Raw genomic sequence first — 24,448 nt, 5'->3', positions numbered from 1 at the left:
TTGAATGTAATTTTTATTGCATTGTGATCTGAAAAGGATGTGTTTACTATTTCTGCTTTTCTGCATTTGGTTGTGAGATTTTTATGTCTTGATACCTGGTCAATTTTTGTCATCTATCACTGAGAAGATATATTCCTTTCTACTTCCATTTAATTTTCTCCAGAGATCTATCATATCTAACTTTTCCAGAATTTTATTCACTTCCTTAACTTCTTTCTTGTTTATTTTTCGATTAGATTTATCCAGTTCTGAGAGGGGAAAGTTAAGGTCCCTCACTAGTATAGTTTTCTTATTTATTTTCTCCTGTAACTCATTCATTGACCTTCTCCTTCAATAATTTACATGCTATACCATTTGGTGCATATGTTAAGCATTGATATGACTTCATTGTCTATAGCACCTCTCAGCAAGATATAGTTTCCTTCTTTATCTCTTAAGTAGATCTATTTTTTTTAATGTATGAGGTATTTTATTTTTTTCCGTTACATGTAAAGATAGTTCTCAACTTTTGTTTATACATACTTTACAATTTCAGATTTTTCTCCCTTCCTCCCCTCCCTCCCCCCTCCCCTAGACAGCAGGTAACCTGATATAGGTTATATCTATATATCTATATATCATATCCATATCCATATAGATAGATATATATACACACACATATATATATACACATAATAACATTAATCCTATTTCTGCACTAATCCTGTTACAAGAGAAAGAATCAGAGCAGTGATGCAAAACCTCAAAATAGAAAAAAAAAAAACAGCACCCGAAACAAAAGAAATAATATGGTTCAATCAGCATCTATACTCCACGGTTCTTTTTTTTTTTTCTTGGATTTGGAGATCCTCTTCCATCATGAGTTCCCTGGAACTCTTCTGTACCATTGCATTGGTGAGAAGAATATAGTCCATCACAGTAGATCAACACTCATTGTTGATGATACTGTGTACAATGTTCTTCTGGTTCTGCTCATCTCACTCATCATCAGCTCACGTAAGACCCTCCAGGTTTCAAGTAGATCTATTTTTGCTTCTACTTTGTCTGAAATTATGAATGCCACCCCTACTTTCTTTGCTTCACCTAAAGCATAATAGATTCTGTTTCAGACCTTTACCTTTACACTGTATCTTTCTGCTTCCAATGTGTTTCTTGTAAACAACATATTGTAAGATTTTGTTTTATAATCCATTCTGCTATCCACATCTATTTAATGGGTGAGTTCATTCCATTCACATTTATGATAACTGTCATGATAACTGTTTGTTTCCCTCCATGCTATTTTTCACTTGTTTATCCTCCTCTTTCTTACCTCCCCTTCCCTCTTCACAAGTAAAATAGCCTCATTAAAAAAAATCTGGACCTTTAATTTCATTGGCATAGGGAATACCACATGAGGAACCTCTTTTACTCATGTAGATCAGCAACTCCTCCACAACTTGGTCTTAGAGTTGCTTGGGGACACTGAGAAGACAAATTACTCACCAAGAATCAAGCTGCTTCACTAACCTAATGACAAAGATTTAGGTCCCTGCTAGATGCCTCTACGGTCCCTTGCAGCTGAGAGATCATGACTTTATGATGTCTCAAGACTATCTAAACAGACAGAAAAGCATCTAATTAGTTTCATTTGTTATAGACAAATACTGATGTAAGGATGTGGGGCCAAGACCACTTCAGAGCATCTCAAGCATCAAATTCAGACTGTAAAGGGTGCAAAATTAAGGGATGCTGAAATCTGATCTAGGGAAAGAATCTTGGAGTCATTAGTTTAAGAGTTCAGACTGATCTGCTGCTGACAAGAATTCCAACAAAATGCTGAGAACCATAAAAAGTGGAAAGATAAATTAAAAAGAAAACACTATTTTCTCCTTAAGCAGAGCTCCATGCTTTTTGGTTGTTGCCCTTCAAGAAAGGCATAACAGAAAGCAGGAGAGAATCCAGGGCCAAACCAGTAGAATCACTGAAGAGAAGGGAGTTAGCTTTCATGTGATGTGACAACCACCCCCAGGGTTAGAGGGATTAGGAAAGACAAAGGCTTCTAAAAGAGGATGGAAGATGACAAAATCACTGAGGTCTCAAGAGAGGCTGGAATACTAGAACTAACCCCTCTCCCTTTCTCTCCCCTCCCCCCAAAACTTGTAGGCTGATAAAAGGAAGTCTTTACTTCCTCTAGCAGGTGGCAAATTCAGGGAACTCTACCCACAAGAGGTCATACAGGTTAAGCCTTCTGGTGCATGTGGAAAGTAAAGGCCTTCATTATAAAATGGGTCAATCATGAACTGAAAGGGCCTTTTGAACCATCTAGTCCACTTCCTTTCCTGTTAACTCTAACTTGTGATTTCAGTGGTATAAGGCAGAGGCATTAAATACTGTGTAAGCCACGAGGTCTGAAATATGCCTGTTGTGCTGAACCAAATTAAAATGCAATTGGGGAGCATTTAACAAAATAAATTAAAAATACAACAGAATGTAGAAAATGTTTATATGTGGTTTTCTAAGTCAATATGCTTGCTATTTGAGGTTGACACCTCTGAAGTAGGAAATTTCCCTTGTGGAAAAAGCTTTCTACCAGTGCAGCTTATAACCTTAAATAGTTGTCTGGGGGGTACAGTAACTTCCCTAACGTCACACAGTTAGCATGGGGCAAAGGTGGGAATAAAACCCTGGTCTTCCTGACTCTGAGATAAGCTGTTTATCTACTGCTGTCCCTCATATTACAAAGGAGAAAGGTGAAGTGCAGAGAAGGGTATCTTTACTATGTGAGGCCAGCTAGGTAGTAAGGTGGACAGCATGCTAAACCTGGAGTCAAGAAGACCTGAGTTCAAATTTTGCCTCAGACCCTTATCAGCTATATGATCTTGGACAAGTCACTTAACCTGCTTGCTTCAGTTTCCTCAACTGTAAAAAAAAGGGATAATAATAGCACCTAGCTCCCAGGGTTATTGAGATAATATTTGTAAAGTGCTTAGCATATAGCTGACATGTAAGCACTATATAAATGTTAGTTATTTTTAGGCCCCCTTTTCTCCTTTGATATTGCCAGCACCCTGGTACAAGGCCTGATCACCTCTTTTCTGAACCACTGTGATAGCCTGTTGGTTGCTCTCTCTGCCTCATCTTCCCCATTAGAATGTAAGCTCCTAGAGGGAAGGGTCTGTCTTTTTGCCTTTATTTATATTCTCAGCACTTAAGCATCGCTTGGCACTATGTGACTTCTTGTTATTCAGTGTGATCTGACTCTTTGTCTCTCCATGGACCAAGGCCCTTCTATCATCTACTGTTGGTCCAAGTTCATGTTTGTTGTTTCTATGACACTATCTATCCACCTCATCCTCTGCCCTCCCCTTTGACTTTTGTTTTCAATATTTCCCAACATCAAGGTATTTTCCAATGACTCCTGTCTTGTCATTAAGTGACATTTGTCGTTGTTGTTGAATTGTTTTAGTCCTGTCCAACTTCTGACCCCATTTGGATTTTCTTGGCTGAGATACTGGGGTAGTTTGCCATTTCCTTCTCCGGCTCATTTTTGTTGTTGTTTGTTTTGGGTTTTTTTGTGGGGGCAGTGAGTGTTAAGTGACTTGCCCGGGGTCACACAGCTACTAAGTGTCAAGTGTCTGAGACTGAATTTGAACTCAGGTCCTCCTGAATCCAGGGCTGGTGCTTCATCCTCTGCGCCACCTAGCTGCCCCTTCTCCAGCTCATTTTACAGATGAGGAAACCGAGGCAAACAAGAGCTTAAAATTTTTTTTTCCTTTTACCCTCTCCCCACAGCTGTCATCTTAATTGTCAAATTAATCTTCCTAATGTGAAGATCTGCCTGTCACTCTCCCTCCTTCTCTCCCCCTATCCTAGGATCAAATATAAAAAATACTCTGTATTTTACCCCTCATAATCTGACTCCCGTCTAGCTTTCATCTCACACCTTCCACCCTCTTCTCCACCTAAACACTTTCTCTTCTGTCTAGTGCCACTGGCCTCTTTGCTGGTGCTCCTAGAAGACGATCCATCTCCTCTGGGCATTTCCACTAGCTCTCCTCCATGCCTGGAACCCTATCCCTCCTCACCTCCTGACTTCTCTCAAGCGTCAACCAAAGTCCCTCCTTCTGCAAGCAGGCACCTTCCCTCTGTGATGACCTCCAATTTAGCTCATCTGCATGTAGATGCAGCACGTAGTTGTTCGCATAATGTCCCCCCTCCCCCTTGGGAATGTAAACTCCTGGAGGCCAGGCACCGCAATGTTTTTGCTTTATTTTAATCTCCAACGGTTTAGCCCAATGTAGGATACCTAGTAGGTCCTTAATAAACGCTTGTCTTGAAGGGCGGGGCCAGGAATCGAAATCAAATTTCCTGTTTCCTAATCCAGAGCTCTTTTGCTCTTTCCGCAGCAGTCCCGAGCTGCCGGGGGAGGGACTGTGGAGGGTGGGGGGAGAGAGTGGACGAAGAAGGGGAACTCTTTAAATTTAGGAATACAACTGAGTAACTGAACAAGGATCAGTCTGAGTCTAGGTACTAGGGACCAGGAGCGACTGCAGAAACCAAGTTTACAACTACACGCTGACGTGTGGCTTTAGTCCCAGTCCTCTCCCAGGTACGTTCCATCGCCCCGCCTACGTCGGGAAGGCGAGCACGTGGAGGCGGAGTCGCGCATGCGCGTTCCGTCTTCGGTCACCCCCGCCCGTTCTCCGAGTCCGAGGCGCCGCCGCCGCCCCCGGGAAGGAGTCTTGGACCTTCTCCGCCGCCGTCTTTTTCCGGCAGTTGGGGCGCTTCCTGTTGTCCTTGCCCTCCCCAATAGCCTCTCTTTCCCTTCCCCTGAGAACCACCCCGAACAGCCGTCGAGAGGCTCCTCCCCTCTTCCGGCAGGCTGGCAGCCGCCGGGGGTCCTGGCCTGACGACGAAGCCAGCTGGGAGGGACCGGCGCCGGGGCTCGATCCTGCGGCCCGGGGGGCTCTGGTGAGCGGCCTCTTCTTTGTCACCCCGTCCCGCGTCCCAGACCTCCCCTTATCCGAGCCCCGCGCCCTTCTCTCCCCACCTACTCTGGCCCCTTCCAAGCCCACCCCAACCTCCCCTTCTCCCAGCCCTGCTTCCTCCCCTTCTCCACTGTCCACCGAGTCCCCTTCCAAGCTCACTCAACTTCTCTTTCTCCCAGCCCCGCTCCTCACCTGCTTTGTCCCTTTCCAAGCCTGTCCCCACTCTTCCCTTCTCCCACCTTTGATCCCTCCCTCTCCCCACTGCCCTCTGTGCCGCCTTCCGAACCTGCCCCTACCCATCGCTCCTACCAGCCCTGCTCCCTCCCTCTCCCCACCTTCCTTGCCCCCCTTCCAAGCCCATCCCGACTCTTCCCTTCTTCCACTCTTGGTCCCTTCCTCTCCCCATTGTCCTCTGTGTCCCTTTCCAAACCTGACCCTACCCTCCGCTTCTCCTAGCCCCTCTACGTCCCTCCTTCAAATCTTCCCCTCTGCTTCCTCTACTTCCACCCCACCCCCAAACCTTCCCTCCTCTGCACCCCGCTTCTCTAAGCCTTCTAAAGTATCTAAACCTTCCTCTTTGCCCTTCCAGTCCTGGTCCTACCTTAACTTTCTCTTCTCCCAGCTCCCTACCCCCTCTCCCTAAATCTTTCTTTGCTCCCTTCCTGAACTGGCTCCCTCCTCCCCCCATTTCAAGCCTCCTCCCTATCAAGACTTCTCCTCTTAAATGCACACCCCCCACTTATCAGATACCGCCCACTCCCAGCTTTCTCTTCTCCAAGCCCTGCTCAAACTTTCTTCTGCTTCCTCTCCCAAAACGGAGCCCCGTGGACAAGTCCCTCACCCCCTCCTCCCAGAACTGCCCCTTTTGAGTCCCTCTCCCTTTCCAGAATCACCCGCCCCCCAGCGGCTCCCAGCTCTGACGGAGAGCAGCCCTTCCAAATCTTCCCTTTGTTTCCCGGTCCCAAACCTTTCCTTCTCCCACTGCTTCTCCAAACCTTTCCCTTCTGCTTCTCCCCTCACTTAACTCTGACCTCTTGCCCATTCACTGAACTTTTCCTCCTAGAATTACCACCACTTCCTTGGCACCTCTCCTCCTCCCCTTTCCTTCATACCCCACTTCTTGCCCCCAGCTCTCCATTGAGAATTTCCCCTCCAAATCGTCCTCTTCTGAACAACCCCAGATTTGTCTTGAATTCTCCTTTCTCTCCCTCCAGTCCCTATCAGATCAACTTTTGTGGTCTCTCCTCTTTGCCCTGTCCCTGACCCCGCCTTCCCTTCTGTTCCCCTGAAAACCCTCCAACTGCTTCCTGTTCCAATGCCCTTCTTTCAGAATGACTTCTTTGTTGCCTTTTCAACAACCCAAGGCCCTCTTCACTCAAGCCCCTAGCCCGTCTGTGAAATCCCCTACTACCTCTCAGTCTCCAAATCCTCATTTGTTCTATATTTCCCAGTCCCCCCACACTCCCTCATACCCTTGATTCTTATGGATGGAAGTAAATGCCCAGTCTGTTCCTGTTTTTTTCTCTTTTCTTCTCTCTGTTCTCCTCACCATATTTTAAACTAATTGTGCTTGCTCTTTTCTCCACCTGCAGACCTTCTTATACTATCTCTAATCCCCTTTCCTTTCCCAGGTTGCCATGAGCATTTTTCTGGAAAAGGAATGTTTCAAAGCCCCCATCCCTGCCCCCCCCCCCAAGCCTTGGTACTTTGGGGACTGCCTACTTCTTCCCATATGCCTTGTTAATTTTTAGGAGATCAGGCTTTGGATAGAGGAGAAGGAGAAGTAGGAATGGTTATAAAGAAGTAATACAGAAAACAGTGCAGTATGGGACCGTGCTTTACAGCTATAGGAAATATAATAATAATATAGGTGATTTTGTTAAGGAGATTAAGAAAGTAGAATAATAGCTGATCTTTATTAAGTTCTTAAGGTACATTATTAGAAACAACTGTGAAGTAGAAGGTGCAAGAATAATTCCCATTTTTCTAGATGTGGAGACAGGCACAGAAAGGTTTACATGATATAGATTTAGAGCAGAAAGGCATCTTAAAGGTCATGTAATCCAATTCTCATATTTTACAGATGAAGAAAATGAGGCTTGGAGAGGTTGGATGACCTGCCCAAAGTCACACAGGTAGTAAGTGGCAGAAACTGATTTGAACTCAGGTCTTCTGACTACAATCAGTGTTGCTTCCACTCCACCATGTTGTCTTCTCAAAGGTTACGGGCCTTGTCCGAGGCCATGCAGCTACTAAGTGCCAGACCTGGGATTTGAATATCTGAGCAGAGGAGGGAATGCAGATAAAATATTGAGGGAAGGTAGGTATCAGAAGATGTATAGAAAGGGTAGTCCTGCCCCCTCCAGTAAGGAATGAGACTTGAAGGGATTTTTAAAAGCTGAAGACCTAAGGAGGGAAGACAAGTATCCAATTCTCACCTTCTTAAGAGGGTGGCAGCTGGGTTGCATGTTTTGATCTTGTAAATTGAGGTTGCAATTTCCTGGAATTATTTGTCTTAACTGAACTTTGTTTTCAGTTATCTCCTTTACATGCTGCTTCCGAATATACAAAAGCATTTTGAGGACAGGGACTCTCTTTTTTGGTCTTTGGATCTCCATCTTCTAGCACAGTGTCTAAGCTTAAAAATGGTCATTGAATGAATGAAAGAGACCCTTCCTGTTATTCAGAATATGAAGGCAGAGAAGTCAGGGTTGGAATGAAAGAAATGTTCTATCTCATTCATTATTGTACAACTCCCAAGGGAGCATGCATTGGGTGAATGTCACCTAGGCTCTGAATCAACCCAGTCTATGTAGGAAAAAATTCCCTAAATCTAAAAAAAAAACCCCACATAAACTTAAATCAGCTAGCTATTAGTTTACTTTTTACTTGTGTGATTGCAAGGGTTCTGTTCTCTAACTCTTTATTGTTACCAGCTCTCTTCCCCATCCCCCTTTATACACACACAAGGATCTTAACATAAGAGAACCGGAAATCAACAAGTATGTTTCAGCAGGTGTTTGAGTGCTTATTCTGTGCAGGAGTTCACTATTTAGCAGAAGAGAATAAGTATACACACATGAAACATTTAACCAATTAACCTTTGATGAATATGTAATATTGGCTTTAGATGCAAGTCAATATTCTAAGTGAGGTATGTTCAAGATTTCAGTGAAACGATATGGGTCCTCTGGCCAACAATGTAGATTGTTGCCTTCTCATTCTTTAAGTCTTCACCATGTCATACCATAAATCCCACACAGGAGACTCACCCAGTATGCTGGGGGTCTTCCTTTAAAGTTTTCTTAATATAAAATAAGTACCAGTGCAACTTTGGGCTGTCCATTTGTTTTTCCTCACACTTGGTACGTGACTGACCTTTCTCCTTTCTCAATTATACATCTCTTTCATATCATTTGCATCATTCCTTTTGCACAGTTTGTTGGTAATATACCGCAGTTTATTCCCAGGATATTTTTTTTTAATAGCTGACATACAACACTTCAAGGTTTTCTAAACATACTTGACATACATTATCTCACCCAATAACCTGTGTTGTTATTCCCATTTTAGAGATGCTGAAATTGAGGCTTAGGTTAATCAACTTACCTATGATTGAACCTACGATTGCTAATAAAAATCTGAGACAGGATCAATCTAAGACCATTGCTGACTTCAGATCTAGCCCACTTTCCACTATACCACATGCTGCTTCTTATAAATTCCAGGGACGGACAAGGTGTTGGTAGGGGGAACGTGTTTAGAGTAAGTTTAATATACTGAGCATCTCTGCTTACCTGATAGTGCTAACCAACTTGTTTTTTAGACTGCCAGAGGTTTCTCCCTCATCATTTTCCCAAGTTTCATCAAAATGTTTAGAACTGAAGGATTTGTATTTGCCTGTATTGGGGATTATTGAGTTTTTTGAAGTTATCAGTTGTTAGTGGTTTTCTTCTAGACAGAAAAACCATATTGAAAGATCCCAAAAAAGTCTCACTTGCCTCTGACTTTTTTTCCAAAAGAGGGAGAAAATGTGTAATGAAATATCCTTTTACCCAAAAAATGCTGAAATTTTTTTTTTGGGCGAGGCAATGAGGGTTAAGTGACTTGCCCAGGGTCACACAGCTAGTAAGTGTCAAGTATCTGAGGTCGGATTTGAACTCAGGTCTTTCTGAATCCAGGGCCGGTGCTTTATCCACTGTGCCACCTAGCTGCCCCATGAACTTTTTTTTTTTTTCAGAATGAAAATGTATATGTAAAGATCTCTCCTCTTAAGAAATTTGAATTTTAATTGAAAAAAACAACTCCCTTAGTGGATCCATGAACTTTAATTAACATCAAGGAGATTCCTTTCATTAGTGCATGTTGTAACCCTTCCAAGTTCCTTCATCCTGTGCTGTTCTTTTCCATGTCTTTCCATAAACCCTCCATGAAGGATTTATTCAAAGTAGCAGAGGCCTTTCTCTGATTCTCTTAATTTTTGTGGATACTAATGCAACTGTATCAGGGCCCCTCCTTCTTGCTATGTGACCAGTCTACCTCCTTTCTGGTCTCACAGGACCTCAATAATGCTTTTTAGACTACTTCTCCAGTATAATTTATAGCCAGTATGCCTCAGCTTTCTTACATTCACTTTCCCTTTTCCTCAGGGTCAGTTGCAATGTGATTCTTCCAGTCTTCCATGATTGATGGCTATAACATGAGTGTTTATGTTCCATTGTTGGTGTTTAAAAGATGAGTTTTTGTGAAAGGAACAGCTAGGGATAGATGATGGTGCTGTGTACCTTCACAGATGTGATTCAGCCTTAGCTACTTTTCCTGTTCAGGTCCTGTCAGACTTCCGTGTTTATCCACTTTATTATTCTCATATGAATGGCAAGGCTAATTTTTTTTTAATGACCATGGCTTTAACAAAAAATGAATTCAAATTTATTTATTTTGAGAAGTTTGTGACACCCTTTTGAGATAACCAAAGAAAAATCCTTGGGGGTTTTAAAACCAAGATTGGGAATACTCATATATGCTATGTTATGTTTTGTCTATTCCTGTATAAATTGCAGTAGCTTCTCAAGCTATTTTCAAAATAAAAATTTTACTGTTACATTTTGCCACTTAATATAGTTAATCTCTTGATTTCTCTTTTCCTTCTTAGTGACCCATATCACCTACATCAGAGGTATTCTGCCTAGCCTGAGGAGACCTAGAACAGAAAAGGTCCAGGGCTACCAATGGCCTGCAGGTTGGAACATGAGGAAATTTTAAATGAAAGCATTTAGTCAATAAAAGCAAGAGGAAATGCATTGGCATAAAATCAGATCAGTTTTCTTGGTTTGGGGGAGACTGGGGGTGGGGGTAGGGAGGAATAGTTCCTCACCTAATATGTGAATTGCTACAGAGAAATAGTATCTTTTTACTAAAGGTTATTAGGATTGGGCTTAAACCTTGTTATGACTATAGAAAGAGGAAGTTTGAAGAAAGGTCAAAGGGAGTGATAATGTAGCCTTTGAAGTTGTAAGAAGCCTGTATTTGAAAGTTGGAAGCTATTTAACCAGAGGATTCATAGTGCTAAGAAAAGTTTAACCTTTCTCCTTACATAACCACCTGCTGGCTTTAAAATATTTCAAAAATAATGTTGAGGAGCCAATGTGGTGAGAGCACTAGACTTGGAGTTAGAAAGACTCCTGGCTCTGCCACTTACTGGCTGTATGACTGTGGCCAAGTCACTGTCCACTGATTCTGGGCCTCAGTTTCCTCCTCTGAAAGATGATGGGGTTGGACTTGATGATTTTGAAGGTTCCTTCCAGCTCTAAATGCCATGAGCCTATAACTGTTTCATACCTTTCCCTTTTCTTTCTGTTGGAGTCCACATTTGACTGTTTTTGTTTGTTTTTCGTTTTGTCACAGCCCTTAGCCTTAAATAGGGTGTATACCACCAGTGGAAATATCATCTTTGTTCTTTAACTCCAATCTCTGAAGTAATGAGAAAAATCTGGCCTAACAGTAAAATGATGTCATTTAATTTTGTGATTTTTCTTTCAAAAGCATTTCAGTTCTTAAAATGCAAACAAAGGTACACTGGGCCTAAAATTTCTTCTCATTATCAGACAGAAGAATCCCTACCCAAAGGTACAAATAAACATGGCTCTTACATCTGAATTTTTAAAAAGAGAGAAGGAAGACTGAGTTAAAATTTTCCTCAAAAATGTATTTAGTTTTACATGTGGTTTTCATTGTGGGTGGAGAGGGCATGAGAGTGACAAATAAGGAACCACACCCAAGCTTCACAAACCAAGCAGAGGTTTCTAAATTCTTTCTTCTAGTGTAGATCTCTGAAAAACATTTGAATTTGCTTCCCTTCCGTAAAAATGTAAGTTGGTATATTTTGATGAGGTAGGTCTGTAGTGAATAATTTGGAGCCTGTATGGGTTGCTTATCTTGGCACATTAGGAATGAAAGTGGGGGCAGTTTTTGAGCCTGCATTTTGAATCTTTTTCCTCTTGTGGGATTAGCCTTTGTTCATTGCCTGAATGTGTTTTTAAAAACTGGTGAACTTTTAACATTTTATTTCCTAGGTATAACAAGTACATGTTCATACTTGACTTTCTAGGATTCCTCCTTTTAAATCTTAATCTAAAAAGCAAACTATCTTTAAAAAACAGCCAAATGATTGGGAACAGAGAGGAATCTTGTAAGCTTTTCATTAAATCATTGATTGTCCCTTAATCTATCCATTAGTCTCTCTTGGTTTTCAAACTGGTTTTATGTTGGGGTGAAAGGGTGTTGTTTCAGAGGAAGCTTGGGGGAGGGGGAAGGAGTAAAGTACTGTAACATGTTGCTAGGGATGGGACAGGTTGGACTCTTTAAGCCATCTGGCCAGGAATGAGAACATGGGTTGGCAAAACTGTCTGGAAAAAACATGGCTTTCATTTTAGAAGAAAAACATCCCTGATGGCTTGCTTCTGAAAGCTGAACGCTTTCCTTGCAAAACTGTGGTAAGAAGTATGATGTTAAGGAGATGAGGGCAGAGTCGGGTATATTGTGGCCCCTACTCAGCCACTGAGAAGCCACAGAACTCTGCCTGATTCACATTGCTTTTCACACTCTAGCTTCCTCATCAGTAAAATGAAATGCTTGGTCCTGGTTGCCTCTGATGGTTCCTTCTAGCTCTGAACTTTGATTGATCTTTTTATGTGTAATGCAGATTCTGGGAGAGACGACTTGCATCTCTCACTGTCTCCGATGATAGTTGAACTTGTACATAGACTAAGAAGTCGCTTCAGTTTGAAGCTTTAAGGACTCTTATCTTAGGATTGTTTTCATGGGAAGAAATGGCAAAACTAGTTGAATAACCAACATCTCCATTTTCCTTGGTTTCCAGCAGCCATGGCAATGACAGGCTCAACACCTTGTTCATCCATGAGTAACCATACAAAGGAACGGGTTACGATGACAAAAGTAACATTGGAGAATTTTTACAGCAACCTTATTGCACAACATGAAGAACGGGAAATGAGGTAAAATAGTTACTTGAAGACATCACATGTTCTGGGCATGAAGTGAAATTTAGCATAGTAAAAACCCATTGTAACCATCTTTTGTAATCTAGCTAATAGCAGTGAGATGTGTCTACTTACAGCAGAAAGGTTTCCACACCTTAGCCTTCGACTTGCTCATTTCAAGCATTAATCATTGGGTAAACATTCTAATACAGCTGAGCAATGGGAACAGTTTCTTGGAGTTCACTGTAGTAAAATTGTGTGTGTGTGTGTGTGTGTGTGTGTGTGTGTGTGTGTGTGTGTGTAAATATGAGATAGATTGAAGATGAACAAGCATGAACAGTTGGGAGTGGGGTGGGGCAGGAGTTCTAAAACGTTTTATAGAGGAGCTGAATCTTGAAGGTAATGATTTTGAGAAGTGGAGATGAAGGGGGAATGCTCACTAGGTATGAGGTACTGAACTGGCAAATGCACTGAAGATGGACATGAAATGCTGGGTTTGTGGAATAGCTAGTATTCTAGCTTGACTGGGACATAGATGAGCTAAGGCTTGGAAGGGTTACAGCTGGTGTTAAGCGACATACTTAAGAATCTGTATTATATTATCGAGACATTAGGGAGTTCTTGAAGATTTTGGAGTAAGGTAATGACCTAGTCAGACATGTGCCTTAGGAATAGAGCTCATTTTGGCACCTGTGTGGAGGATGGGTTGGAGAAGGAAGAGAACGGAAGTAGAAAGACCAATTAAGTGTCTATACAGTAGTCCCAGTAATGAAGACCAAAAGTAGGAAAGAAGTTTTGTGAATTTATAGAAGGGGACAGATGTGTGAAATGCTCTGGAAGTAGAATTGATGAGACTTGGCAACTAATTGGATAATGGGGAATGAAAGAGAAGGAAGAATCAAAATAACTGAGAGCACTCTCACCTAGTGTTATTTTCCTTATATACCATGGCCTTTGCTTTAGTGCAAAGCTGGACTGGTACAGTACTTTTCAGAAGTAACCACAGGCACAATTTGCATTATGAGCAAAATTCTATCATTTTGGCCATATATAACTAGGCTAGCTCTGTGTCATTTGTTCACATATTTTAAAAAATTAAATTAATTTTGTTACATTTTAAGTTCCAAATTCCTCCCATCCACCCTGTACTAGAGAAGGCCATTATTTGATGCAGATTTATAAATATATGTAAGACCGTACTATACATACTTCTTTTTATCAGTTCTTTCTATGGAGGTGGATACCATCTTCATAGGTCTTTTGCAATTGATTTAAGTATTTACAATACTCAGAATAACTTAGTTGTTCACAATTATTCTTCGACAATATTGCTGTTACTGTATACAGTGTTCTCTTGGTTCTGCTCAGTTCCCTTTTCATTATTTCATGCAAGTCTTTCCATGTTTTTTAAAAAATCAATCTGCTCATCATGTCTTACAATGCAGTAGTATTTTATCATGATCATAGACCACAACTTGTTTAGCTATTCAGTTTCCAGTTCTTTGCCACCACAAAGAGTGCTGCTAGAAACCTTTTAGAACGTATAGTTCTTTTCCTTTTTTCCTGGTCACCTTGGGAAACAGATCTATTCAGTTATCCAACAAATGCTTATTAAATACGACTTGTTTGCAGAGCACGATGCCAAGGTCTGGAGAAGAGAAATTTAGATAAACCTGCATCTAACTCTTATGGAGCTAATAGTCTAATAAGGGAGGGGATATACAAGAAAAGCCCATAGGAACAGTCCTTGGTTGACCGAGTTATACTTGAAGCTTTATAGGGAATGCTTCCCTTTGGCGGGGAGAGGGGCGGGTAGCACAGAAACCCATTTATTCAAGTCAATAGCAAACAGAAATCAAAGAAAGTATACATAGGAGAACACATACCAGACAATATCTAGTGAAAGAGTTCTCCCACTGGGAGTGAGAAAGAGTCCTAGATCTCACCTCAGACCCAAAGCCTGTAGTATAACAAACTGGGATAGGGACACGATGGGGACTGCTAGCTTCTCTCATATGACCTTCTTCCTAAAGTCTTACTCTCCCTTTGGCCACCTGAAGTAGGATTGGCATCCTTCATCTTCTCTCTTAAAGTTGGAAGCCAGAAATGTGCAAAGTGACTAGAACCCGAGGTCTCCAATGGGCTCCAAGAGACTTAAAGAGCCTGGCAGTCTCCTCTCTCCATAAAGGGAATGCTTTTGTAAACAAGTATGTTCTATAGTGAAAGAGCCTGATTTCTTTGACAGAAGTCCTCAACTACTCCCTTAATGTAGCATGGCAATGTGACTTTGGGAACTAGAGGACTTTTCTGGCTGAGCATAAACTCTAGAATATCTTATCAAAATGGAAAGAAAGACTTTGAGTGTGTAAGTCCAGTGACCTGCAGTGACTCTGTCCTACTAGGATCAGCCTAGCTAAGTCCAGAGACAGAGTTGGGTCACAGTTCTCATGAAGACCATTCATAGGCATGGTTTTTTGTGCATATGAGATATGCACCAGTGAACAGGAGAACCCATACCAATAAAATCCTGGGTCCTTGAAGTACTGAAGAAGTAATCCTGAAAAATACACTATCAGGTTAGCTTTACAACGAATGAATAAATGAGTAAATGAAGCATTTATTAAGTGCTTAGAAGATGCAAAGCTCTGTGTTAAAGTGTGGGGAATACAAATGAAAAGGCCCCTACTCTCAAGGTGCTCAGATTCTAATAGGGAAGACAACACGTGGGTGACTGCAGCTTCAAGTCAGAAAGAAAGATTTCATGGTCCTTAGGGAGCAGCACCAAAGCAGACGCTGCTGCTGCTTTGTCATTCCCACTGACAAAATCATATCATTTTCTGATGTGGAACTTTTTGTTGATGACAACTTTTCCTCACATGAAGAAGTAAAATTAAGTAAAAGTATAGGTAGCCATTAGTAATATGCTCAAAAACCCAAGATCATCATGTATATGTGTGTGTGTGTGTGCGCGCGTGTATATGTGTATATGGATATACATGTCTGTACATACACACATATATAATATGTACATATATAGCTTTGAAGTACATCAGTTTATATCATAGAATGCAGCATTTTTTAATACAGAAGAGATGAGCTAAACTATTCTTGATTAGTTTAGAGTTCTTTTTTTTCTTGCCATCAAGAAATTTAGAATTTTAAATTCCTCTCACTCATCTACTCCTGAATAAAACAAAACAAAACAAAATTCATGCAAAAAGATAGTCAAGAATTAGGAGAAGAAAGTGGGGAGTTAGGAAATACATAGATGCCTTTATCCTTTCCCTAGGAAGGGAGGGATAGGAGCATCTGATTCTCATTTGCCAGAGAGGGTAGGTACCTACTGTGTTGCATCTTCTGATCTTATAGATTGGAAGTGCAGTTTCTTGAACTATATTCATTTTATTTTGTTTTAAAATTTTTATTGATAACTTTTGTCCTTATATTACCTTCATTTCCAAGAATGAAAAAGAAAAAAAGCAGTTCAGCAAGAGTAACTAATGTATTGGCCAATATGCAGGGTTCTACACCCAGTCTTCATCTCTTCAGGGCCAAACTTGGTCCTCATCATTACAGTGTTGAGTTTTCATTTTTGTTGTTGTTTCCCTTTACATTCTTGGGGTTGTTGTATATATTGTTTTCTTGACTTTACTTACTTAACTTTGCCTCAATTCATATAACCCTTCCCCATATTTCTTTATATTAAATTTATTCATTTTAACTAAATCTTGTGTTGATTTACACTTGTATTATGCATGTGATGTTTCTCCTTGAAGAATGTAAGCTCCTTGAGGTCAGGAACTATTATTTTTGTCTTTCTATCCCCAAAGCCTAGCCTAGCGCTTGGCTCATGGTGGGTATTGAATGAACAAATGAATTATATTACCCCCAAACCTATGCAGGTCAGTATTATGGTAGCTGATTTTAATTCACTTACATAATGACCTAATTAATATGAGCCTGTAGATCAGAAATGTACTTGGCCACAGATTTCTAAAATAAAGCCCTAAAACCTCTTCTGATGCATTATGGAAACACCTTAACCTAAAATTCTGGCAGTGCTACCAAACTGTCACCTTTTGACCCCCAAGTGATTGGGTTCTAGTGCCTTTAATAGGTGTCGTTTGCCATTCACTTTGCTTGGGCAATGATGATATGGCATTGAGAAGGAAGATGTAAAAATAAAGGAAGTTGATTTCATTTTATAAGAGAGAGAGAGAGAGAGAGAGTGTGTGTGTGTGTGTGTGTGTGTGTGTGTATGCATGCCTGTTATGAAAGATTATCATATACCAGCTGTTTTGTGGTTTGGGGAAGAGGAAATTCTGAAATACACACACACACAGTTCAATGTTTAACAGGATTTTCTGTTAAATTATCAGTGCAATGCAGAATTAACAAACATTAACTTTTCTTTTTGTGTGTGTAGCAAATGTATTTTTGAGTGAACAATTGAAGCTCTACCTATAATGAGTTTTCTAAAATGTAAAAATTAGTATAGAAGTCTTAATGGACTTTTGAAAGAATGTCATCTAAAGGTTATTTCATAGTCTTAAGTGGAGTGTTGGGTTTTGTTTTTGTTTTTGTTTTTTTTTTGTGTGTGTCTAGACAGAAGAAGCTAGAGAAAGTGATGGAAGAAGAAGGCTTAAAAGATGAAGAGGTAACTAATGCCTAAAAATACATTCTTTGAAAATAGTATAACAGATCATATACTGTTCTATGGGGGGGGGGCAATGGGGTTATGTGACTTACCCAAGGTCACACAGCTAGTAAGTGTTGAGTGTCTAAGGCCAGATTTGAACTCAGGTACTCCTGAGTCCAGGGTTGGTGCTTTATCCACTGCACCACCTAGCAGCCCCCAGATCATGTATTGTTAAACAAGGTCTTAAAGGGGGCTTATAGGAGACAATGTTCTGATTCAGAGATAGAAAAATTTACTGGAGCCATCACATTTTTTTAGCTTTAGTACTTTCTTTCTTTATTTTTTTTATTATTTATTTATTTATGTATTTATTTATTTGCAGGGCAATAAGGGTTAAGTGACATCCCCAGGGTCACACAGCTAATAAGTATCAAGTGTCTGAGGCTGGATTTGAATTCAGATCCTCCTGAATCCAGGGCCAGTGCTTTATCCACTGCGCCACCTAACTGCCCCAGTTTTAGTACTCTCTACAGGGATTAAGTTAATTGAGAATCCAAGGGCAGAAAACGACTTTAGTAAAAAGGATAATAAAGGGGCAGCTAAGTGGCACAGTGGATAAAGCACCAGCCCTGGATTCAGGAGTACCTGAGTTCTGGCCTCAAACACTTGACACTTACTAGCTGTGTGACCCTGGGCAAGTCACTTAACCCCCATTGCCCTGCCAAAAAAAAAAAAAAAGGATAATAAATTGTTAGCTTTCAGGATGCCAAGAAGAGGAAGGACCAAAACTAGTAAAATGGTGTCCTATTTTGGAAAAGCAGTCATTACCAGGCCTAGGGAATTCATCAAAAGGGCCTCCTGTTAGAAGGCCGAGTTCTAGGAAGACTCCTGGATGTTCCATAGGCAAACTATATTGAAGGCATAATTAAACTCTTTTGCCCTTTTTCCTTCCATTTGAAAACATGGAAGATGTGAAGGAATCCACTTGTGACAGCACAGCAAGCCGAAGCCAAATTAGGAAAGCCACAAAGAAGGGCTATGGGGACAAATGATATTGAATCATTGTAAGGAAATATTGCTCATGAAAATGAGTAAAAGGAAATATTGAAATAGGAAATGATCAGAAGAGAACCAGGAGCATGTGATTTGGAATTAGAGGACCTGAGTTCAAATCCCACCTCTGATACTTAACACCTGTGTGACTTTGGGGAAGTCACTTAACCTCAGTTTCCTCATCTGTAAAATGAGGGAATTGAACTACATATATAGCCTCTGAGGTCCCTCACAGCTGTAGATTTCTATGCCTATGATTAATAGCTTGCTTTTCTATCTTACTTCAATATTTACAAAGTGCTTTCCTTGTAATGATCCTAGTTATTAGCAGGATAGTGCCAGGGAGAGAGAGCTTTGGATTTACAGTCAGATAACTTGAGCTTTGCTGCTTACCACCTGGCAGTGAGCAGGTCATGTCTCCTTTCTGGGCTTGAGTTTGCTCCTCTGCAAAGTCTGTTCCAACTCTACAGAAGAGGCAGCTGACAGAGAGTGATCTACTCATGACTAGAAGATCCTAGAATCAGAAAACATCTCAGAGGTTACCTGGTCCTGCCCCACTGTGGATGCAGAACCTGACAGCATACCTTGTGAGCAACACATCTGGGAATGGGGCATAGAATGATAACTAAGGGGGGCAGCTAGATGGCGCAGTGGTTAAGGCACCGGCCCTGGATTCAGGAGTACCTGAGTTCAAATCCGGCCTCAGACACTTAACACTTACTAGCTGTGTGACCCTGGGCAAGTCACTTAACCCCCATTGCCCCGCAAAAAAAAAAAAAAAAAAAGAATGATAACTAAGAGTCACACGGAGGCCTTTAAGGTTGGCTTTGCTCACAATGACCCCTGTACCCCCAGGTGAGACAAGTAGTGCACTCATCTTCATCACACAAAGAGCAGCTCTTGGAGACCTAAAGTCATGTGACCATTGTCATGTAGGTAGTAAGTGTCAGGGCTGATACTGGGACCCACATTTTCAGACTTCAGATACCTTCTTTAACCTTCTTTTGGGATAAATAAAATGTTTGTCATCGTTTGTTGTTTGCTTACCCTTTATTTAGAAAAACAGAAAGCTTGGATACGATGGATGGACCCCCATGCATACCAAGGACAAAGGAATTTAGTGTTGAAAGGGGTGATCTAATAATCTTCTTTGGAGATAAAGGCTCTGTGAGGAGATGTCCATCTGTGGGATGCTATCATTTTGCTGAAAGATAGAGGGAGGGCTGATGGAAAATGATAATGAACAACAGTAATCCTTGGTCCATTTTTCCAGATGGGTCAATTATAAATGGTAATTTTGTTGAAGTTTCAGAATCCTAATTTTACTCCCCTAATTTAACCATTTAGAAACGACTCAGGAGATCAGCACATGCTCGGAAGGAAACAGAGTTTCTTCGATTAAAAAGAACAAGACTTGGACTGGAAGACTTTGAGTCCTTAAAAGTAATAGGCAGAGGAGCATTTGGTGAGGTAAAAACATACAACTGTTCAACAAATATAATACAGTAACAGTTGTATACCAGGTCTGCAAAGCTGTTAACAGGTTAAGGCCAGGGGTGGGGGAAAACATGGTATAAATCAGGGGGCAGAAATGCTGTGTGTGTCATCCCCTGGTAATGTTGTTGTTCAATCCTTGAGTCATGTCTGACTCTTCATGACCCCATGGACCATAGTGCCAGGCCCTTCTAATCCTCTGCTTTCTCTCAAAGTCTGTCCAACTTCATGTTCATTGTTTCCATGAGACTATCCATCTCATTCTCTGTGATCCCCTTCTCCTTTTGCCTTCAATCTTTCTCAACATCAGAGTCTTTTCCAGTGAGTCCTGTTTTCTCACTATGTATTTGAGCTTCAGCTTCAGAATTCGACCTTCCGGTGAATAGCTTACACTAATTTCTTTAAGTATTGACTGATTTGACCTCCTTACTGTCCAAGGGCCTTTCAAAGTCTTCTCCAGCCCCACAATTCAAAAGCGTCGATTCCGTGGTGCTCCGCTTTCCTTATAGTCCAACTCTCACACCCATACCTCTGTAAGTGACTGGCTTATTGCTTTTGCCCACATTGGCATCTTAATTACTCTTGTGCTTCTGTTTTCTTCAACTGCCCAAAGCTCCCAGAAACTCATTCTCATTTGACACAGTGGCCATTTGTGTTGTCAGAGCTATTTGTGGTAGTACTACATTTCCCTATTTCCAACCCTGCCCCCAAGCTATCAGACTAACATTTAATCAATAAGATTTCCACACATAATAGAATCTATGAAAGAGAATTATATGTGGTCATAGTAGGGAAATGAAATCATTTGTTATTTAACCCATAGGAAAGAGAAGAAACCATCCTTACTTTCAGTCCCTGAAGGCCATATGGAAGGCCATAGTTTGGTGGAGGGGAGAAGGAAGGGGGAGAGAAGATATTGCAGGTAGGCAGAATAGCATTTGGGATAGCCCAGAGTGGTGAGACTCATTTACAAGGCATGTCAAGTTGTTTTCTTGGCTGGAATGAAGAGCGTGAACTAGAGTATAGTCAGTAATAAAAACTGTTAAGTAAGTTGGTCTGGGGGTGGGGATTGTCTATCACTTGTTCGAGATCTTTAAAACCCATATGGAGTTTAAATTAGATTTTAATCAGGCAGATATATGAAAGGTGATTGAAATTCATATTATTTGTCAATATTCCTGTGTGTTGGTTTTTTTATCTGATAAATGGATTTTTTTTTCAAGCAGGCAGTACTGGGGAGGAAAGAACTTAGATAAATCAAGGTCCTTGTCATAATTAGAGTTTGGTAAGGAGATAAAACACCAATGATAATAATACATGACATGTCCATTAAAACTGGCTTTGCCAGGTTTGTGGGAAGGTTGTTACTGGCTGGGCTTAGGGAGAAGAGGGGATCAGGGAATATTTCAGACTGTAGCATTTTTGTTGGATTTTAAATGATTAAATAATTGGGAAGAATTTTAAATAAATACAGCAGTTCTGCTCTGCTGATTTAAGACAAATGTTTTCTCTTTAAATAAAGTTATTTCTTATAATATTTTTTTATTAGCCTTGTGCTTTGTGGTACTTTCTGACTTTGTGTTTCCTTTACAATTTTTTTAGGTGAGGCTTGTTCAGAAGAAAGATACAGGTCACGTGTATGCAATGAAAATACTTCGCAAAGCAGATATGCTTGAAAAAGAGCAGGTAAGAAGAAACTGCAGCTGTTAATATTCAGGTTATGTGAGTATCTGTTGTTAGAAGCTTCTTAGCTTGATTGCAAATTCAAATGCATTTTTCCTCTGATGTTTGTATTACAGCGTGTACAATTTTTAAAGAATGAACATTCCTATATGCAGATTTTTGAAGGAAATAGTTCTTAGGATCTATTGTGTCCATTTTTTAAAGTTAAAGTGTAAATACCAGTATCTTGGCACAGAATCAGGAGGTATTAACACTTGTCATTTGGAACTAAAAATTAAGTGTGAAACCTGGTTTCAGAGAGGAGGAGCAGCATATTGTGCCCCAGCTGCTGAATGTTTGAACTTGTTTGTATGTAGTTTTCGGAACTGAGAACAAGGAGTTGGGATTTGGGGTTTTCAGTCTATCTATCCCATTTTACTTCCTTCGGTACACACAAACGAAGGTTGGAACTTAGGTTTGTCAGTGGAGTTGAGTAGTATAATAAATTTGAACACATGCTGTAGTAACCATGTTAATCTTTCTTTCATGATTGATTTATATGCAAAATCATGCTCCATCTTGAAAACTGATCAATTAAAAGTGCAAATTTTGTAACTCTGAGAACAAACTATTGGGATTTGAAATGAAGGGCAGTTTAAAAAAGACACAAATTTGAATGAGAGCTTATTTTAATTAAGTCATACCTCTAGGTTTTTGGTTAAGTATTTCGTAGGAAGAAGCTGACCATCGGAGGTTAGACTTTTGTAACTCCTGATGTATTGTCTACATGCTGGAAGGTCATATGGTAAAGTCAGCACAAAGAGATGGCTGGAGATCATAGCTTCATGGAAAGGCTTTTGGAGAAGGGACAAGGACTCTTACTCAGTCTTTTGTGGTTCCAGGGAAGAGGTGTGTAAGGAGGGTGAAGGATTCAATCCAACTTGCTCTTGAAATTTGGTTAAACCCTAGGTTATTGAAGATATTCTAGAAATGGAATCCTTCCCTCTCAATTCCATAAGCTGTCAAGTCCCTAAAATGTCTTTTGAGGATTCCAGATGTGCCAGCAGTAATTTTCAAGTTCTGCCAACTCAAAATGCACAAAACTCATCCCTATGGACTAAATCTAAATTAGTCTATAACTTAGCACTTGTGCAGTATGAGTATCTAATAACTGGTAGAGAGATGGAAAAGGAAAGAAAACATACAGCAATAAAGACTGGAATGAAAAATTAGCACATGCTCATGGGTGCAATTAAATTTAAAATGCTTTGGGGGATTTTTGTAACCATTTCTTATTATCCATAATTGAAAAAAATCCTACCAAATAAACGAATTAAATGTTTATTTGTAAACCTCTGAGAGTTTTCACATTTATTGTTAGATGAAGGTATGTTTGTATTTCACAAGTATGTGTTAGTTTCACATTCATATTTCCTATCAGGCATATTTTCATATACTAACATCTTTTTCCAAATCAGAAGACCCTACTTCAACAAAGAGCTTTGAAAATAAATATGTAAAGAAGCCTAGCTTATTCATTTCTTTATTCCTGTTGTAAATCGTAATACAGCATAGTATAGTTAAATGTGCCCTTGCCCAGATGTTTGTTTTCTATGGGTACAATAATTCAGGTTGGTACAATGAGCATTTATCAAGTATCTGCTAAGTGTGAAGGCTGAAACTTGAGAGTGTGTGATGGGGAGTACTGTGTAACAACCCTAATGTGGTAGGTTCATCACAGTCCTAATATTTCATATTTATAGAGCTCTTTCCCGTTTCCCACATGCTTTCCTCATAACAGGCCCCTTAGGTAGGCAGGGCAAATGATATTAGTCCCATTTTACAGATAAGGAAGCCAGGAGAGGTCAGTGCCTTACCAGTGCCATAGCCCTAGTGAGTAACAGACCTGATATTTGAAGGCAGGATTCTCTTTCTATTACACTGCACTGGCCCATTTTTCTGTTGATGTTCTCATGCTGATTAATGGAAATACCTACCAGAATTATAATTATAAGAGTTACATTTGTGCCTGCTTGGCTCAGTTGTTTAGAACGCTGTGCTAAAGGGGCCCAGATCAAGGCTTTCACATCTGCACGGACTAGGTAGCTTTGCTACTTTCTGGGCCACAGACTACCACTCACCCTGGCCAGTCATCTTCCAGGTGCTTGTTAGAGAAAGGATATTTTAGAGCTAGAAGGGCCCCCCAATTCCTTTACTTTCTGAGTAAATTAGCATATAATTGGATTAATAGCAAGCCATCACTTCTGCTCAAAAAATGACTGGAATATGGCGGTGGGTCATTAAGAACCATCTCTATAAACAAAAGATAGCATTTTAAATTTCCATGTAAGGTAACTGAAGAAAACTGAACATTTTGTTTCCTGCTTCTCCATTTACAATAATGGTTTTGACCCATAGAGACTTGGTTAGAGGCATAGATACTACTTTATGTAAGGGGAAAAGGAGTCTAGTTTTCGTTCAGCTGATCAGAGTAGATGTGTCCTCTGTGGCTTAGACAGGTCCTTCTGTCCCGCTGCTAAGTAGAAAGTGAAGTAGATAAAGTGTCAACACAGTTTCTTTTTCACTTTAAGAGGAAGAACTATATATAGTAAGACACCAGTATATTGCAGGTAAAGGGACATACAAACCCTATAGCTCTACCTGTATTTATGTTGTATTAGGAGACTGACCTCTCGTTTTCCATTTCATTCATATCCCACCTTCACTTCTTGAGGTCCTGACTGCTGTTTTAGCCACAGCAGGATGAGAAGGTAGTAGTGATGCCCTGCCTGCCCTCCCTTAACTAACAGGGTTTCTATGGCTGCCAGTTGATGTTTCAGATGTAGAAATGACTAGGAGTTACAGGGAACCAGAGAGGGGAGACAAAAGCCCTCAGCACTCTTTCCATTCTGCTCCACAGTAGTAAGTAGGAGCCCAAAGATACAAAAGAAAGTATCCAATACCTGTGGAGATCAGATGACTCTGTCAAGAAAAGATGTGATTCCTTCCACGTCACATTCTAAAATATGGCACCGTATTGGGACTCTCTGAGATCTATGTAGGATCACTCAAGCTGAAGACCATTGTACGTGGGATGGAGATTGGGAAGGAAAGAAATTCAGTCTCTCCTG

General features: G+C 40.6%; 1 protein-coding gene across 8 annotated transcripts in view; it reads left to right on the top strand.

The window, feature by feature from the left end:
• The first annotated feature begins 4,469 nt into the window (after positions 1 to 4,469).
• STK38 (serine/threonine kinase 38) overlaps positions 4,470 to 24,448 on the top strand; it is a 41,077-nt gene continuing 21,098 nt past the window's right edge. The window contains exons 1-6 of one of the 8 annotated variants that reach the window (XM_044005115.1): positions 4,486 to 4,591; positions 10,123 to 10,209; positions 12,352 to 12,484; positions 17,075 to 17,126; positions 19,509 to 19,631; positions 21,258 to 21,341. In XM_044005115.1, the coding sequence (XP_043861050.1) occupies positions 12,354 to 12,484; positions 17,075 to 17,126; positions 19,509 to 19,631; positions 21,258 to 21,341 (390 nt within the window). In that variant the 5' untranslated portion in view covers positions 4,486 to 4,591; positions 10,123 to 10,209; positions 12,352 to 12,353. Of the gene's footprint in view, positions 4,592 to 4,675; positions 4,954 to 7,116; positions 7,291 to 10,122; positions 10,210 to 12,348; positions 12,485 to 17,074; positions 17,127 to 19,508; positions 19,632 to 21,257; positions 21,342 to 24,448 lie in introns of those variants that run through there. The other 7 variants (XM_044005110.1, XM_044005112.1, XM_044005114.1 and 4 more) reach the window with 7 other exon arrangements.

This window comes from Dromiciops gliroides, chromosome 4 (genome assembly GCF_019393635.1).
Source record: "Dromiciops gliroides isolate mDroGli1 chromosome 4, mDroGli1.pri, whole genome shotgun sequence".
Lineage (NCBI taxonomy): Eukaryota > Metazoa > Chordata > Mammalia > Microbiotheria > Microbiotheriidae > Dromiciops > Dromiciops gliroides.
Note: the sequence above shows the minus strand (reverse complement) of the source record. Positions and strands in the feature narration are given on the sequence as shown.